Source organism: Sarcophilus harrisii, chromosome 5 (genome assembly GCF_902635505.1).
Source record: "Sarcophilus harrisii chromosome 5, mSarHar1.11, whole genome shotgun sequence".
In the NCBI taxonomy this organism is placed as follows: domain Eukaryota; kingdom Metazoa; phylum Chordata; class Mammalia; order Dasyuromorphia; family Dasyuridae; genus Sarcophilus; species Sarcophilus harrisii.
This window is the reverse complement of record NC_045430.1, coordinates 171104492-171122758: the sequence shown is the minus strand read 5'-3', so window position 1 is coordinate 171122758 and position 18267 is coordinate 171104492. Positions and strand designations below refer to the sequence as shown.

At 34.9% G+C, this 18267-nt stretch overlaps 1 protein-coding gene across 1 annotated transcript in view; it reads left to right on the top strand.

Moving 5' to 3' along the window:
* The window catches only part of WASL (WASP like actin nucleation promoting factor), a 97412-nt gene that overhangs the window by 44090 nt on the left and 35055 nt on the right, over window positions 1-18267 (top strand). The window contains exons 2-5 of the mRNA XM_031938949.1: window positions 138-272; window positions 3424-3510; window positions 5287-5383; window positions 11338-11361. Coding sequence (XP_031794809.1) covers window positions 138-272; window positions 3424-3510; window positions 5287-5383; window positions 11338-11361 — 343 coding nt within the window. The remainder of the gene's footprint in view (window positions 1-137; window positions 273-3423; window positions 3511-5286; window positions 5384-11337; window positions 11362-18267) is intronic.

Genomic DNA, 18267 nt, shown 5'->3' with positions numbered 1-18267 from the left:
AATGCAAGTCAAAAGTAGCTGGGAAAGAAGATCTTATTTTCTCTTGAGGCACATTGAAAATAGATAATTTCTCTCTACAATATTGATAGAATTATTGTTTGGAATCTGACTGCTCTAATTTCTTTTTTTTCTTCCAGACTATGTCTTCAGCGGTGGTACAATTATATGCAGCAGATAGGAATAGCATGTGGTCAAAAAAGTGCTGTGGTGTAGCATGTCTTGTTAAGGACAATCCACAAAGATCTTATTTTATCAGAGTATTTGATATCAAGGTGAGATTTCTTTTACTTTTACTTTGGGTTTGTTGGAGTTTGATCTTAATACTCATGTCTGTTTATTTCTTTTAACATTTTAATCACTGTGTCACTGAAGAGGTATTTTTAGTCACATGAGAAATTTGACTGTTCTATTTGGCCATTGGTAGCCTCCATAAACAGACTTAGTGTTTACCCTGGTTGTTTTCTTGCTCTGTGCTTATAATAATTCTCATTTGCCACCAGACTTGTTATCTTTTACTTGAAGGTTTATTACTTTACTAGTTCATTCTTCTTTTGAACCCTAATAGAAAATTCTTCATTGTGTTGAGATGAAATCTTTCTATAGTTTTTACTCACTGCTAGTATTCCATAAGTATTCAGAAATCCAGTGAGGTGCTCCCTCTCTCAATGCATATCTTTTAGTATTTTCTTTGTAATTTATGGTCTTAAGGAGTTGCCTCTGTAAACAGGTCTTGAGTTAAGGACACATCTTCCTGTCTCCAAGGTGAATTCTATATATACTATACTATTTAATTACTCTTCCTATGTAATTACCCTTCAGAAATTTAAAAGAAAGCATTTGTAGCCCCAACAAGACTCACCAAGATGCTATACTTTGTTCTATGTTATATCTATATTATGTTGAGTCAAATATGAATTATAGCATGGTATTTGGTCATCTTGGATATTCTGTGACCTATAGTTTATCATTGTCTCTTAGGCTAAAAATGTGGTGCACAGATATTACAAGATATTGTATTTGGGTTTTTTTGGCTACTGCAAGATTAAAATTGATAAGTTTTGTGCACAAAACTACATTTTACCCAAGAAAGACATTGTGTCTGTCTATTCCCATCCTTGCATAATGTCTTTTATTAGTGTACTGAAAGTGTTTTTTTAAAAAAAAGTTGATTTATTTTATTAAATTCATCTTATATTATCCAGTTCTTCATTTTTGAGATTCTGTAATTTGGAGATTGCAAATGTGCCCAAATTTTGCGTACATTTTATGGCAAACACTTTGTACCTTTCATATCTCACTTATCCTGACTTCTTAGGATCTTTATTCACCATTTGACCTCCATCTCCTTTCTTCCCTCCCCTACTTTTGAATCTGCTGTCTGCAAGGTTAAAAGAGTAGTTGACTCATTCCCCTCTGACCTTTCTCACCCACTGCATCCCAGGCCAGTCATATTGACATGTCTTGTCACTGGACTTGGACTCTGAAGGAGAGAGGCTGATTTTGAGCACCTCTGCCTCCCTTAAATCTATTCCCAAGTAAATTAAAACATCACCCTTTGGTGTCATTGGTTCAATGGAGGATGAATAGTATTTTGCCCATCTTGTGCATTTAAGCCCAGTTACAGAAATTTTTAGATCCTTATTGAATCAACATAGAATCACTAAATGGAAATAAGCATCCAGTGTATTCCAGACACTGCTAAATGTCAGAGGTACAAAAACGGGCCAAGGACAGGGTCTGCTCTCAAGAAGCTCATGGTCTGATGGGGGAGACAGCATGAGCACAACTTGGTACAGCAAGCTAAATACAGGAGGAGTTGGAATATATGAGGGGCAAAGCACTATAAGGAAGAACAACTGAGAAAGGTTTCATGTAGATTTTAGCTGGTTCTTGAAAGGAAGCCACAGGGTAGATATGAAAAGGGAGAACATTCTGAGCCAAGGGGACAACCAGAGAGAATGCTCAGAAATGAGAAGAAAGTCTGTGATTTGAGGAACAGCAAGTAGGCCAGGGAAATGAAAATATTTATAGCAGCTTTTTGTAGTCACAAACAAAGAATTGGAAACTAAGGGGAATGCCTAAACAAGCAATCCAGTATAAATGTGATGAAATACTGTAAGAAGAGATGAAACTTGGGAAGACTTGTGTGAAAAGCATAAGAAATTTAGAAAGACAGAGGCAGGAAAGCAGGCAAGAAAGGGCTTTTCTGCATGGCAGACCAAAGATTTTATTGTGCTGTTGCACTTTAAGAAGACCACTCTGACAGCAGAGTAGAGGATGAACTGGAGTAAGGAGAGAGTCAAATCAGGGAGACCAGGCAGAAGGCTCGTGGAATAATCTCAGTCTGTGGGGATCAAGGCCCACCCAAAGATAGTGCCATTGTCAGGGGAGAAGATGGGGCAGTGCTAAAAATGGGAGGTCATTAAAATGGAGAGCTTTTGGTAATGGATTCTGTCTAGGATGAGAGAGAATGAGGAGTTAAGGATGACAGGTGATGCAACGGTTGGGGTGGGGGGGGGGGATGATAATGAGGAGAAGTAGTTAGAAAGAAGTGAGGATTTAAGAGGAAAAGATGAGTTTAGTTTGGACATGTTGAGTTTAAAATGTCTATTGGACAGTAAGTTTGAAATGTGTCCTGGGTATTTGGAGTTGGAAGACTGGAGTTAGGGAAAGCAGTAAGGGTTGGACAAGTAGCTTGGAAAATCATCATTATAGACATGATAATTAAATCCATGGGAGATGATTAGATCACCAAGTGAAATAATATAGAGGGGGAGAAAAAAAAAAAAAAAGAAGAGAGCCTATGACTAAATGTATCCTCTATTTAGATCCATTAGAGGATACAGGAGTGGTCAGGGAAGGAAAAGAAAGGAATGCAATAGAAACTTAGAGAAAAAAGATTATCAAGGAAAAGATGAACTTTGTAAAAGGCTGCAAAAGGTCAAAAAGACTGAGAATTGATTAAAAAGTACCAGGTTTGTCAATTAAAAGATCACTAGTAATTTTGGAGAGAACAGTTTTGGTTGAATGTTTAGGTTGGAAGGTGACCCCATAGAGAGTTCAGAAAAAAGAGAAAAGAAAGTAAAGGCTTTTTTTTAATCAGGAAGAGATTAAAGTTAAGTAAAGGAGGAGAATGTCTGCAAGGAAAAAATGGAATGGAAGAAATCACTTGTGTATACAGAAGGAAAAGGGCCTCTTTTAATAGGTAAGGGGGTTGTGGATATAGGGGGAGAGAGTATATCACATGATACTGAACCTAGTCAATTCAAATGAGCTAACTAAATTTTTTTATTATATTAAAAGCACTGTTTATTTTCTTATTAGATAAGCAATATGCTTTGCCTTAAGCACAATCCTTAAGATTATATTTTTGGTAACTGTTGTTTTAACTCTATATTTATTTATTTATTTTTTTTTGGTTAGGATGGGAAACTACTGTGGGAACAGGAGCTGTACAATAACTTTGTATATAATGGTCCTAGAGGATATTTTCATACATTTGCTGGTGATGTAAGTCATCATTTACCTTAATATGTTTTATTTATACAACTAAATTTTAAATGACACTGTTTATAGTTATGTTCATGAAATTACTGTTTCTAGATTTTTCATTTCTGTGTTTTAGAAAATATAAAGAATGTTTTAGTCTTTTTAACAAATGATCTTATTAATAAGTACACATTGCCAGCTTAAAATATAAAAGACATCAGGCAACATCATTGTAAAATAACCCCTTTTATCTTCCAGATAAGCCCTTTTAAATTAGCATTTTTATAATCTTTACATTGCATAAGAAACATTAAAAATAAATTTCACTTTGGCATGACTTTCTTAAGTTTGGAACAGTATTTCCTTTTTTTTTCCTTCCAGTTTTTGAATTAAACTCTAATATATGTCCCATTTGTAGTTCTGACAGAAAATATAAATAGTCCTAAATTTTTGTGACATTCTTAGTAAATGGCACAAAAGTAAAAAAAATTAATTTTGATACATTGAACAGATGGGAAATAGATGATTAGGATCTTGTGACAACCCATAATTGTAATCTTTAGGTAAAGATTGCTGAGAATATACCTTTCTGCATAGAATTCTTTATAACAAAGCTTCATTTCTGAGAATGATATTGATATTGCAGTTTTCCTACCATGAAGTACAATGCACAAAATAAAATTGGTAACATGCAAAAACATTTATGCTCTAACAGCTCAAATAAAAAAATTTGAGACAGCCTTCATTTTCATAGCAGTACTATCTATAGTATCTTAAATACTATACAGCAAGTAAAATTCTTAAAGCTAAAATATTTTTAACCTGAATTTTATCTTCTATTATGGCAAATGGTAGTATGGATACATTTTACTGTATACTAGACTGCTATAGACCTCTCTACCTTGGCTACCTTGTGAAAACCAAGATTGTTTAGTCACTGCTGTTGGAAGATGTTGTGATTAGTAAGGTCTCAACATCATCTCTGACATTTTCTCCTTCATGGCTAGTGGATGGCATTGACCAGCTTGAAATATTCTTCATTGTTAGCGGTGTCTGTTTCCTGTGTTGTTTGATGTCAGTAATGGTCTCAGAGTATGGGAGCATAGCAGAGGCGAATTGATGTTTAACTCTGAGGTAGCCATTAGTGATGGGATTGGCAGCCTTGATGCTTTTGGTCAATTAGGTCAACAGCCGTAGCAAACTTTCTGGTAGTAAATTAATCTGACATCTTTATTTTCTCACCAGGCTGCATGTCTGACCTGGCACGCTTGGGTTTAGAGCCCAATGGACTTAATGGTACACTTTTGGGGGAAGGGAGAGATAATTGCATATAAAATTTGATTTTTAAAGGCAAACATTGAAAATATGTAATAAATGCAAGGTGATTTCTTTATAGAGTTTGGATGAACAAGCTAGGGAAACTCCTCATAAGATATAAATCGCTCCCCAAACATGTGGGCATTGTGCCTCTCATGTTTTTGTCCACTTTACATAGCCATGATTGTGCATGGTTACCAATATGAAAGGTAAAATGAAATCACTAATAAAATCATGCTTTTATGATTAAAGTTGTGAAGGTTACATGTGCTTTTATATTTTCAGTTGAAGTTCAGTATCATTCTATTTCTCATTCTTTACCCTAGTTAATACACAGTAATTTAATTTTATGCAGTTGAATTGAACTAATCCTTCATGTGCCTTTTGGGATTTTTTTTTTGTCTATACATCTCAAAACAAATCTATTAATAATTTCCCTTTTTTTCTCTGAATTTTAACTTCTCAACCAAACTATTTTAGACATGTCAAGTTGGTCTTAATTTTGCCAACGAAGAAGAAGCAAAAAAATTCCGAAAAACAGTTACAGACCTTTTGGGGCGACGACAAAGAAAATCTGGTAAGTCTCCTTTGCCAAAAAATGAAAGAAGAAAATGTGGTGGGCAGCTGGTTTCCCAACAGTGGGATTTATGCAAGGTCAGTCCTGTAAATCTTTCATGGATGTAGTTTATCAGGTCCATATACATGGCACAGCTTTTGTTACCATGGGTTGTAGAAAAGAGAATAAATTCTTGTCTTTGTAATGCATAAAGGTTGGTTACAAATACTTTTCAGGTGACCGAGGTTACAAATTTGGAAAGAGTACAGATTTGAAAAAATGTCCACATAAAGATGATTGTTGAAGTTCTGATGATAGGTAAGATTTACAAGAGAAATAGTGTCCACAAAAGAAGATGATGATAAGATTGAGAATAGAGGTCTGGGAAACGAACTCTTAAAATTAGAGGATGGGAAGAAGAGGAGCCAAGAATTGAGACAGAAAAGGACTTGTCATTGAAATAGGAGTGGAATCTTAGGAGTGGGTACAATGTCAGGGATGTCAAGGGAGAGGACAGGAGAGATAGATATAGATATAGATATAGATATAGATATAGATATAGATATAGATATAGATATAGATATAGATGATGATCAGCAGTGTCAACAGCAGAAAAGTTAAGAAACATGAAGCCTGAAAAAAAAGATAACAACTGAAAATGCTGTAGTACTTCAGGAAAGAGAGGGGTTTGGCTAACATAATTTAGAAGTCTTCATAAAGGGAACCGATTTTGAACCTGCACATGAAGGATTTCATTAGGTAAAAGGATAGAATTAGATCATTTCATATTGGAGGAGCAACAGCATCATAAAATCCAAAGTTTCAGAGATTGAAAGCTTTGTGATTGAATTAGATAAATACTAAAGTCTCTTCTAATTCCTGGGATATTCTGTTTCTTACCATGAGCACAGTGAATGAGAAGATCCCACTTATGTGGAATTTAGATTTGTTGTAGAGAATGGTGTGATGTAGTCTGAGTACATGACCAACAAAAATTATAGAGAGGCCTTATTTAAATAAGGATTTAAATCTTTGGTCTTCCATTTAGTAGCTATGTGACTCTAGGCAGGTCATCTAATATCTTGAAACTTCCATTTTCTCATCTGTAAAGTGTGAATGATATTTGTACAATTTATGTTATAGGGGACTTTGTGAACAACATAAAGCACCAGGGACTTTGAACAAAAGCTGCTTTAATTTTTAAAGAGTAATTGCAGGAAATCGACATTAAGAGATAGATAACTGTAAAAGACTTTTCAAATGAAGAAATTAGGACTTGAATGCATTTAAGATTACTTGAAAGTTTTGAACTGCTTTTAGTGGGAAAAGATTGCCTATTTGTTTCTTTAATATGTAGCAAGCACAATACATCAGTGTAGTTAAGACTGCTAACTTTATCTGTAATATTTAAAGAACCAAGTAGTATGTTTAGCCACCAGTATTCTAAACTAAAAAATAATTATCACAACTTTAACGCTGCTGGAATTACATTCTACTGGCATCCCTTCCTCTCCTATCCCCTGGGAATGAAGAAATTCTACCCCATTTTTACAATCCTGTCAAAGTAAAGAACTTAATCTTGGTGCTGTTAAAATTGCAACTTAGTTGTTTCCTCTTTGAAGTTGATTGTAACTTCAACACCTTTTATTACCCATAGGGTATGATGCTTTGCTATTGAAAATTTTTTTTGAGGGTTATCACATTTTCAGAGATAAAAGATCACATTGATATTGATCCTATCTGTTATTCAGAATCATAATACCCAACATTTATACAGTGTTTCATATAATTATCTCATATATTCCCCTGCACCCTGAAGGAAAAAATTTCCATTTTGGCCATGAGAAAACAAGCTAAGGGAGATTAGGTGGCTTTGCTAAGGTCTCACAGTGAATTTAAATCTCCTTCTTCCTGACTCCCCATGGGCCCTCTTCCCCAGATAGTCCCTTGCAGGGGCTCTGCTGCCAAGCAGCAGCGAGGCAGCCAGACCTAGCATCTGCCCACACCAAGTGTGAGTCCTTCACACTTATTTGGACGGCATGTCAGTCAATTCTTGAGGCTGAGCAGCTAGACATTGATTTTCATTCCATGTGTCATTTTCTCCCTTTAGCTTTAGAAGAGATGATGTCTGTGAACCCTCACAGCATCTACATGAGAAAAGTGAGACAGGTGTTAGCCCCATTTACAGATGAGGAAACTGAGGTTTCACAGGGCCCTAAAGTGCCTTGCCCTCAATCATTTTAGTGGTGAAATCAGATTCTAGTCTCCAGTGTTGATGCCTTTACAGTACTTCTGCCATTCTCTAAGCTAGCTACTGCCATATTTGTGTGTGGCCGGGATTGACTCAGGCCAGTTTTTGTTCAACACTGGAACAAAATGAAGAGATGTACTTAACTGGGTGAAGAAGGATATACAACAGGGATAGTCATTGAGGACACCAGGACACTGAGCAGAGCCACCTTGTTCAAGTTACTTATGATCCCCTTAGCTAAGTATCCGCCAGAAATTTGTCAGCAGCCTGAACCAACCAAGATGTTAGGATAATCTCACTACTTTTTAGGAAAAATTAGTCCAGCTTGCCCTCCTACCAAAGTATTTTTCTGAATATTAACCATGTGTAGTATTTTTTATGGAAGTAGTTCTTTCAACCCCCCTCCCCCTTAATGATAATTGCATTAGTTTGAGTTCTTTTTTTCCCCTTTATTTCAAAAATAAGAAACAAAAAGAAAAGAAAAACATTGCCATGTACACAGCAGAACATAGTGAAAAATTCAAAATGTGAAATAAATTTCCATTTCAAGAAAATATATATAATAATAAAACGCATCGTATTCAGAATTGTCCACATTTTCTTTGTTTCCTTATAGGTTTTCTTTTGTGTATTTTTTACTTTTTTCTTTTCCCCCTCCATTTCTTCTCCAAGTCCTCCAAGCTGATTATTGTTAAGCAAGGTTATATTTGTTTACATAATACACACACATATTCACATAACATGTATACTATATGACTATATGTATACATATGTGTACACATTATCTCTTCTTTCTTCTCTTTATTAATCCATTTTACTTTTTCCTGCTAACTTGCCTCACTATTACTTAACCTCCTTCCCTGACCCCAAGAATCTCTCCTGTATCCTTTTCTCCAACTTTGCCCACCGTCTTTATCCCTTCCCATTAATTTACACACATTATCCCACTCCCATTAATCCACACAATTGTCTGTGCCCCCTCCCCCCCCCCATCCTATTTCATTCCCCTCTTATTTATAGATTTTGGAGGGTGCTATACCCTTCTTGGTGTATATAAATAGAGAGATAGTTATACAAATCTTTCCTGAGTATCTGTGTATATTGGTCCATCTTTAACCCATTCCCAGTGTACATAAGATTTCAGAACCACCAACTTCCTCTCCCATGTAATTCCTCATTGTCAGTTCTTGCTCTCATACCTCATTAGTATAGTCTAATTACTGTTTTTTTTTTTATCCTTTCCTATATAATTTGGCTTTTTAATAATCTCATTATACTCACCTCTATCCCAAGCTTTCTTTTGGGCTATCAGATTACTAATGACAATCTTAGAAGTGTGGGTTATGTTTCCATATATAAAACATAAGCAGTTTGTCCTTATGGAGTCCTTTGAAATCAGCTTTGATGTTGACTCTTATATGTTAAATTTTCTGTGGTTCATTAAAAAAAACCCTGAAATTCTGACACTTCATTGAATGTCCACTTTTTTTCCATTCATCATCGTACTTAATTTGGCTGAATATGCTATTTTTGGCTACAACCCCAGTTCTTTTGATTGTCAACATATAGTATTTCAGGATGTGTGGTCTTTTATTGTAGTCACTTATAAGTTTTATGTCACTCTTAATTGTACCTCCAGCATATTTAAATTGTTTTTCTTGTTGCTTATAAAATTTTCTCTTTGATCTGGGGATTTTAAAATTTAGCAATGATATTCCTATGTGTTTCCCCACAGGATCTCTTTCAGGTTGTAATGAGTGATTTTTTTTTCCTATTCTACCTTCCCTTCTTGTTCTATTATTTCAAGACAATATTTTTTGATTATTTCTTGTATTATTTTTTCAGTTAGTCCAATTATTCTTATGTTTTCTCTTCTTGATCTATTCTCCAGATCTCCTGTTTTTCTTATGAGATCTCTCACATTCTCATCTATTTTTTCATTCTTTCTATTTTGTTTTATTATTTCTTGGTCTCTTCAAACTTCATTGGCTTTCACTTGCCTATTTAGAATATTTCCAAAATGTAATTTTCTTTAAGCTTCTAGGTCTTTTTCTAGTTTAATTGATTTTCTTTTCATAATCTTTTCTTGGATTGTTTTTAATTTTTCCTCAGTCTCATTTCATTTTAAATTTTATTTCTTATTTCATTAGTTTTTCTGTGAATTCTTTTTGGCAGATAAGCATTTGATGTTACTCTTTAGGATAGGAGAGGCTTTTTTTTTTTTAATCTAACCTTAGTATCTTCTGAAGATGATTCCCAAGTGTTCCCTATTCCCATAATAACTTTCTATGATTTTTTTTCTCCCTTCACCTTGACGTTAAAAAAATTTTTTTTTAATTAATTCTTATTGTAATCACCTCTAATTCTGGAGGAGGAGATCCTGCTTCTGGCTTCAGGTCTTCCTTCAGTTCTCCCTTTTGACCTCAAACCCCAAACCAAGAACTCCACTCTCCTATAAGTACTCTCAACCAGCAGGTACCCTGCCCCACTGCTTATGCATTCACCAGGTCTGCATTGCTTGTTTTTCTCCCAAGGCTGTGTCTCAGCAGTACAGCTGGGTCTGGTATTCTTTATCAGCAAAGATTCCCTTAGTCTTCCCAGACTCAAACTCTGACTCCCTACCTACAGTCAGGGAGTTGAAAATTCCTGTGGTTCCAGCAGAAGCTACTAGGAACCCAGCTTGCTTCAGGTCTGTCCTCTGGCTATTTCAGCAAAGCTGGTCTGGGGGTATTTAAACTTCACACCTATTAAAGCTGGGTCCTGGGGTCTTTCTTGGAATGTCTTGGACTGTCCCAGAAGGAGCTGGGGTGGTTTGCCTCAATTCTTATTTTCATCAGTTTGCATTTGTCCTGAGGTACAATTTTTTTGAGTGAGTTCAGGAAATTATCTTTCTAGTCTACTAGATGAAGCAATACATTTATATTTCTCAGTGATGAGATTAAATGTTAACAATTCCCTATGTAGTTAGTAACCCACTAATTAGTTTGTAATCCTTTAGTTATCTGTAAATGTATCAGAATAATTCTTCTGTGAAGCATATGTATATTTTTAGATTTCATATCAGATTATAGGATATGTTATCATGATGAGTGTTCTATATACTATGAAATTTATTAAAACCAGGTAATAGTATATTGTGATTTACTTGAACAAAACATGAGATAAAAAAATCTAAACTTAAAATTTGATATGTCAACAATTGACATAGAAAAACCCTGACTTTTATCACAATTGGGTAGTATGTTTCAATATGGTTAAATGGTCAAAAATTAGATTTACTTAAAAGTTTATAAATGCTTAAAGGAGAGAGAGAGAGAGAGAGAGAGAGAGAGAGAGAGAGAGAGAGAGAGAGAGAGAGAGAGAGAGAGAGAGAGAGTGAGTGAGTGTGTGTGAGAGTGAGAGTGAGAGTGAGAGTGAGAGTGAGAGTGAGTGAGTGTCTGTAGTTTTGGCTTTTTTAACCCCAAGAACTCCATTATAATCATAAAAAGACAAATCCCTATTAATTGCAACATGTGTTTACTCATATCATCCTGTTGAATGATATTTCCTTTTTATTTACTGTCTTTGGTGATATTTCCTTTTAATTTACAGTACTACCAGTTAAGAAGAGCAAAAAAACCCCAAACTACATGTTAACAAATAAAATCTTAAATGTTTGGTAGAGGTGGGGGTAGGATTTAGCTATTTCCATTTTATAAAATATTTTTAATTTTTTTTTTAACAGAAAAAAGACGAGACCCACCAAATGGTAAGTGCTTTTCATTATTATTTCAAAAATAGATTCCAAAGATTTCTCTTTATATCATTATAGAATTATATATCTTATTGTGACAAAACTCAAACTTGTGAACAGTTATTGTTTTAATGTGTTTAAAACACTTTGTAAACTTTAAAGCCCTGCATCAATATGTGCTAATATTTTTTGCTTGTGTCTTTTATTTCACTTTACAAAATTAAGTGCTTGCTGAGGGTAAGCACTGACTTGGTGAGCACTGACTTGGTGCTGGAGGTGCAGTCAAAATGAAGCAACTCTTTACTTTGATAGGATCAATACAAGAAATGCCAGAAGCATACTGTAAGATTGACTAACTAATCATATATCTGAGCTGAGTAACTGTAAGGAACTGGGCAAATACTGGGATTGCATACCTTGGTGATTATAAGAGAGGAAGTATTATTTTTGATAGATATAGAGAAGTTCAGGGAAAAAAAGGACAGGTTTGGGATAAAAGATGATGAGTTGTTTTGAACCTGCTTGAGCTATATATGAAATCAGGAGAGATTCTGCAAACGTCAGTGAATTATTGGCATAAATCTGTAGGAGATAATGAACTCAAGTGACTAAAAGAAAATTTTTCCTGAATATAATGATGACATCCATAGAATTGTGTTTAAAGACCTCCTTTTTCTTTTTTCTTTTCTGCAATAAAGTCATCCTTAACAACTCTGTGGGAAGGCTAGGTGGCACAAGCTCTGACTGAGTTTGGGAAAAGGTAATGAACACCCAAAACCATTTGATCAAGGCCTTTTTCCTATCTAATGGATTTTAGAGAAGTAGAGTTTATTTTAGTTTATTTGGAGAAGTAGAATTTATTTTCCCATGAAGATAGGCTTTTGTTTAGGGGCAGGCCAATTCTCCGAGAGCCTCCACAGCTGTGGATCATAGCATCGGAAGGAATTGCAGGGCAGCCTTTGCTGACACACAGGTGTTGAGTGGGAATGAGATAAATTGGAGGCAGAGGGAAGAGGAGAGAGGTCAGACAATGCAATGGCCTCTCAGTCAGAGAACAGAAACTTCCTCTCTGTCTCCTTGTTTCATCCTCTCTCAAGAGGGGATCCATTCTGGATTGGATCTCCAGCAGCCACTGTCAGGTGGCTCCTGTGTATTCCAACAGGCTTTGATTTTATATTAAAGAATATGTGCCTGACTCTATGAGACTATCAGAACTTCATTATCACTACAGTGAGTAGGATAATAAAGTTGGATGATAAAAAATTGAGAAGTTCTACAATCAATTTTTGTTCTTGTGTTTTCCCCATAAAAACTTCTTAGACTTAATGTGATTAGCATTTTTCTTTCAATAGATTCTTTACCTTTACTTTTTAAACGCCTTCAGTTTTATAATACTCTGAAATTTATAAACATTTATTCTTTTAGTATCAAGTTATTACAGATATGCTGTTAACTTATGAATTTACCAACATCAAATAACTTATAATCATATTCATTCCAAACACAGTGTGCATTACTTAAGCTTAGGAATTGTCATTTGAGTAATGTATCATATATCACATCTTAAGAATCAAAACGTTTATTGAGGTCACTTATAGGTGTTGTTATATTTAGCAAATTAAAACAGAAAAATCTGTTTTGTGATCTCAAGGAGCTTATATATTTCATTAAAGATATCTATAGTTAAGCTTTAAGGATACAAGGAATATATGACATTGGAGAAAAATATGTAGCTGTATATATAAAATGTATATGTATGCATATGAGTGTGTGTATTTATTCTTTTTAAGCTTTGAACCCTATTAGCATAGGGCCCTGAATTTGTTTTCAAACTCTGATTCCCTCTGCAAAATTATTAAAGTAATCACAGTCTAATGCATCCAAAAATATTTTGTATTTCACTCTGGAATGTATCATTTTTGTTTGTATGCATGTACTACATTTTATTATATGGTATTCCTTGGGGCATATTAAGTCAGCTTGTATTCCTTAAGTATACAGTATCATTGGGAAAAGGCACCAGGAGAATATGTTGGGAAATGGGAGAAAATTAAATCAGAATCATAAAACATTCAACTTAACTACAAGTGATCAAGAAGTTGATTGCCATTGTTTTGCAGCAGTTGTTGACATTTTAAACTTTATTGCCAGATGGAAGTATCTGAATGATAGATAACTTGTTCAATAGTAGCAATCTGAAAAGTATGTGTGGACTTAGTTTCACAAATCAGAATTTCCCTGAATAAGCAGATAAAAAGATTGGACTTCCACATAAATAGATTCTTATACCTAGATAACTTTACTATACTCACTTTTAGAGCTTTCCCAATTACTCTCCCATTTCCACTTCCCATACTCCTCTATAGGTTTCTAGCAATTGTGATGCTGCCACCTGGTGGAAACAGCAGCCTTCATAGTCCATTCCAGGAAGCTGGTGATTTCCATAGACTGAATTTTTCTTAATAATAAAAATAAATATGTTTTAAAAATTAAAGATCACCAAACTATAATAAACTTAATTTTTCTCAGCAGTTCAGTGACCGAAGGCAATTCTAACAAACTTTGGAGGGGAAATGCTACATGCACCCAGAGATAGAACTATACAGAGTGAATGCAGATCGAAATAGCTAGCCCATTTTCACCTCTTTTTTATTTTGTTTCCTTTCTTGTGTTTTTTCCCTTTTTTGTTCTGATTTATCTTTCCCAATTTTACTCATATGGAAAATATTAAAAATGAATGTACACATAAACTAGGGAGGAAGGGAGGAAAAAAAATTGGAACTCAAGAATCTTATAAATATGGAATTGGAAAAATGATATACTATTAAAATAAAATTTAAATTGGAAAATAATAAAATTAAATTTTAAAAAGCTAAAAATTATATTAATCGTATACTTTTAAAAGTAATTTACAATTTTACCCCCCCCAAAAAAAAAAAAAAAAAACTTTCAAGAAATGAACATGCTGTGTGATTCAAGCATGGTTCTTAATAATGATTAATTTTTCTTTCCTCAGCTTTAACCTAGCTTGTCATCCAAAGCCTTCCACAGAAATTTCTTATCTTTTATTATTCAATACCAGAAAATATTTAAGCTATCTTTTTCTCCCTTGTGAGTCTTCTGGCTCCTTCGAAGCTAATTAAAGAGAAGGTTCACCGTCTTGCTCTTTGCTGTATACAATGTTTTCCTGGTTCTGCTTGTTTCACTCGGCATAAATTCTTGTAAATCTTTCCAGGTCTTTTTAAAATTGGCCTGTTCCTCATTTTTATTACAAAAATAGTATTCTATTACTTTCATATACTATAACTATTCAACCATTTCCCATTTGATCAGGATCTACTCGTTTTCCAATTCTTTGCCACCACAAAAATAACTGCTACAAACATTTTTGTTTTCTTTCTTTTATTATTTATTTTTTTTATTATTTTTTATTATTTTTTTACTCTGCTGGATCAAAGAGTACACACAGTTTGAGAGCTCTTTGAGCTCTTCAGAATGGTTGGATTATTTCACAACTCCACCAACAGTGCATTAGTGTCCCATTAAGGAAGTTTGTTTTGATAGCTAAGTAGAGATTAGACTTCAGTAAAGAGATTAGTCAGAAAGCACATTCAGAAAAAATAAAAGAGATATTGTGATGGTAGAATTGATCAGACTTGGCAATGAACTGAATAGGGGTTTAGAGGAGATAAGGGTGAGAGTGGAGGACAATACTTTGTAAGGACAACAACTTTGATTGTAAGCCTTAAGTGACTGGGAATACTAATTGGAAAGTTAGGAAGAGGAGGTAGGAGGTTTTTAGGAGAAAAAATAATAATTTCAGTTTTGGAAATGTTGGGTTTAAAAATAGGCCTTTTGAGATGTGGAGCTAAGGCCCAAGGAGAGGTTAGGACTAGATTCTTAGATCTAAGAATTATCTGCAGAACAGTGATGATTGAATCTGCAGGAGCTGATGAAATAGCGAAAAAGTAGGCCTAGGATAGAAGTTGAGGAATACCATGATTACTGGATGTGATCTATGTGAGGATCCAGCAAGGGAGATTGAAAATGAACAGTCAAATAAGAGAGGGCACTAGGAGAGAGCAGTGTAATGACGGCCTAAGTGTTATGTTAGCATCTCTATGATGTATATAAGGAGAGCTAGAGTGAAGGCTTTCTAAAAAAAAAACATGTCAGGTACACCCTCTGAGATGTGCTTACAAGAGAATATGGACAAAAATTGCACAGGTATGAATTGGCTGCAATATAAACCAGTAGAGTAAGAGTACCCAAATTGATGAGATTATGGATTAAGTGGTAGATTTCTTTATTGAGTATCTTTTTCTAAATACTAGAGTCCTATTTGTATTCTGAAGTAGTATAGTTGATTTCTGGTTTGTTGTACACATTCTAGAAAGTTAAGTGTAAACCAGATTTGGGGGGAGAGTTGGAGAGAATTGAGTAATTTGACATATCTTAGAGGAGTTTAATATTTAAAGCAATGTTATAATTCCATTAGTAAAACTAGTAGTTTTTGTCAAATCAGCCTTGGTATAAATTCTGATTTTTCCTCTGATTTACTTAAAATTATGTACCTCTATTAGTTACTAAATGGATGTTTATTAACCTTACATAGATAAAATTTTTATATTCATTTTACAACCTAGAAATATTTTGGAACTTGAGTAAATTAAGGCCACTCCCTCTATCAGTACACAATGCCAGCTGTACATAGTTTAATACCTATACATAGTTAGCAATTAATATATGCTTTACATATCAATATATTTATCTTTATGGACATAATTTTTTTTTATTACATACCTGTTCACTTCTAATCCTTGTTCTTCCAAAGATCTTCCATAGATGATCTAAGGTTCTAAAGGTTTTTGTCGTAATCTTTATGTGTATCAATGGAACATTCAGGCTCTCCTTTTGTTAGCCCTTGCTAATGCCATATGGCCAATTCATCTTTTTCCTCAGTGATTTACATAGTGTTATCATTATCACTTTGTTGAACAAAGGTCAGAACTGGAAAGATATTACAGCTTGCTTGTATTTGGCATGAGCCTTTTCCCATTGACTTTTGAGCCACCTTCAATTTCAGTTGCTCAGGGGTTTTGATATTCCAAGGATTTGTGTTTATATTGAAGAGAAAGTGTTAAAATTAACTGAACAGTATCTCAGATATAATCTCCCCCACTGTCTTTAACTTGTTTCTGAGTCCAGGATAGCAAGGTCAGAGACACAGAGATTATTTTTGTTGTTGTTCTTTTTTTTGCCTCCAGACTATTTTTTGACTTGGAACTTTAAAATAAAGTTTGGCTCTAACACAAGGGTAGGGAGTTTCATACTTTTTCTTGCTATTTTCTTTCTGACCTAGTTGAAGGGATCTGGAAATTTTTGGTGCTTCCAAGGTGGTATTGGTATAATCTTGGGAGAAGAGAAGTATGATCATTGATTTCCTGGTTTATGCTCTGGTCTACACCTAGAAAAGGGGCCCTGTTCCCCTCCATCTGCAAACCCTAGCACTCCTTTTTGCTTTGGAAATGTGACCAGAGATACTGCTCCCTTGTGTCTGACTACCAGTTCTCCTTTTCACCCTGAAGCTGCAGCCCAGAATCTCTCTGGGCTATGAGCTCTCAGAGTTAATGCTGCCTTTGTGAGCTTTGCACAGGCCTCCACCCAAGTGATAAACTTTTCCTGCTGACTTCTTACATTTACTTAGGCTCCTTTTGATCTCTTATTGGCTCCACTGCTCCAAAATTTTGTTTAAGGCATTATTTTTAAATTATTTGGAAGGGAATGAATGTTATTAGAGTTCAACTGGCTTTCTGGTTGTAATCTGCCACCTTAATTAATCTGCCAACCTGCTTAAAATGCTCAAAATTTTATGGACCTGAATTTGAATTAGAGCAACATTTTCCTTATATTCATTCTTCTTTGCATTATTTCATTTACTTTTTATTTACTCTTATCCTAAATTGCCTCAGGATTTAAATATTAAAATTTATTTTTATTATTTAAAATTTCAAGTGATTTATACAGTATTCTGTGGCGTATGTTGTCGTAAGCACTGAGGATACAAATACAAATAGAACGATCATTCCCATCATCAAGGTGCTTGCATTCTAAGGGAAGAAGATCATATAAAAGAGGGAGGAAGAGAATGAAGATAGGTAATAGTAGAAGAGAAGTATGATGGAGAAAAATCTAGAGAATCAGGAACGCTGTTTGGAGAGGAATGTAGGCCTGGTCTTCTTGGGTCTCCTCCCTGTCTCCTCCCTCAGGTGATGGTTCTGGGAGGAGCCATCTAATCGGAAGGAGAATGGAGAGGACCAGGGAATACAAAGTGCACTAATGGGAGAAGTTGTCCAGGACTGAGTGAGTTTCCAAGGTGAAGAAATTGCTATGAATGGCAGATACTGTTCTATAAACACAAATCAGGAGCAGCATTAACAGTTACCTGTACTTCAATTTAGAAGGGTAAAAATGGAGCCATTTCTGCAGCATGGATGATCCTCTTAGTCACATACCTTCCCCTAGCTTGGTCACTTACCCTGGTCTTACATACCCTGGTGTTATAGGGGTTTGACTTCATTGAGCAAACAAGTTAAAGGCCCTTTGGAAGAGCCAACACTTCCCTTCGTGAGAGACTTTGCCATATTCTGTGTGAAAGTGTACAGAATCAGAAAGTTGGCCACTTCTCTCATATCATAGTACTGCTAACTTAATTGGGGTGGGGTCGGGGGTGGGGGAAGGTTAAGTAACTTGCTCAGGTCACACAGCTAGTAAATGTCAAGTCTGATTTGAACTCAGGGCCACATTCTATCCACTATGCTATCTAGCTTCCACTATTGCCAACTTAATTTTGAGAAAGATTCCAAATGCCTCTTGTGAAGTAGAATAGTGGTTAGGATGAAAGTCCATGAAGTAATTATT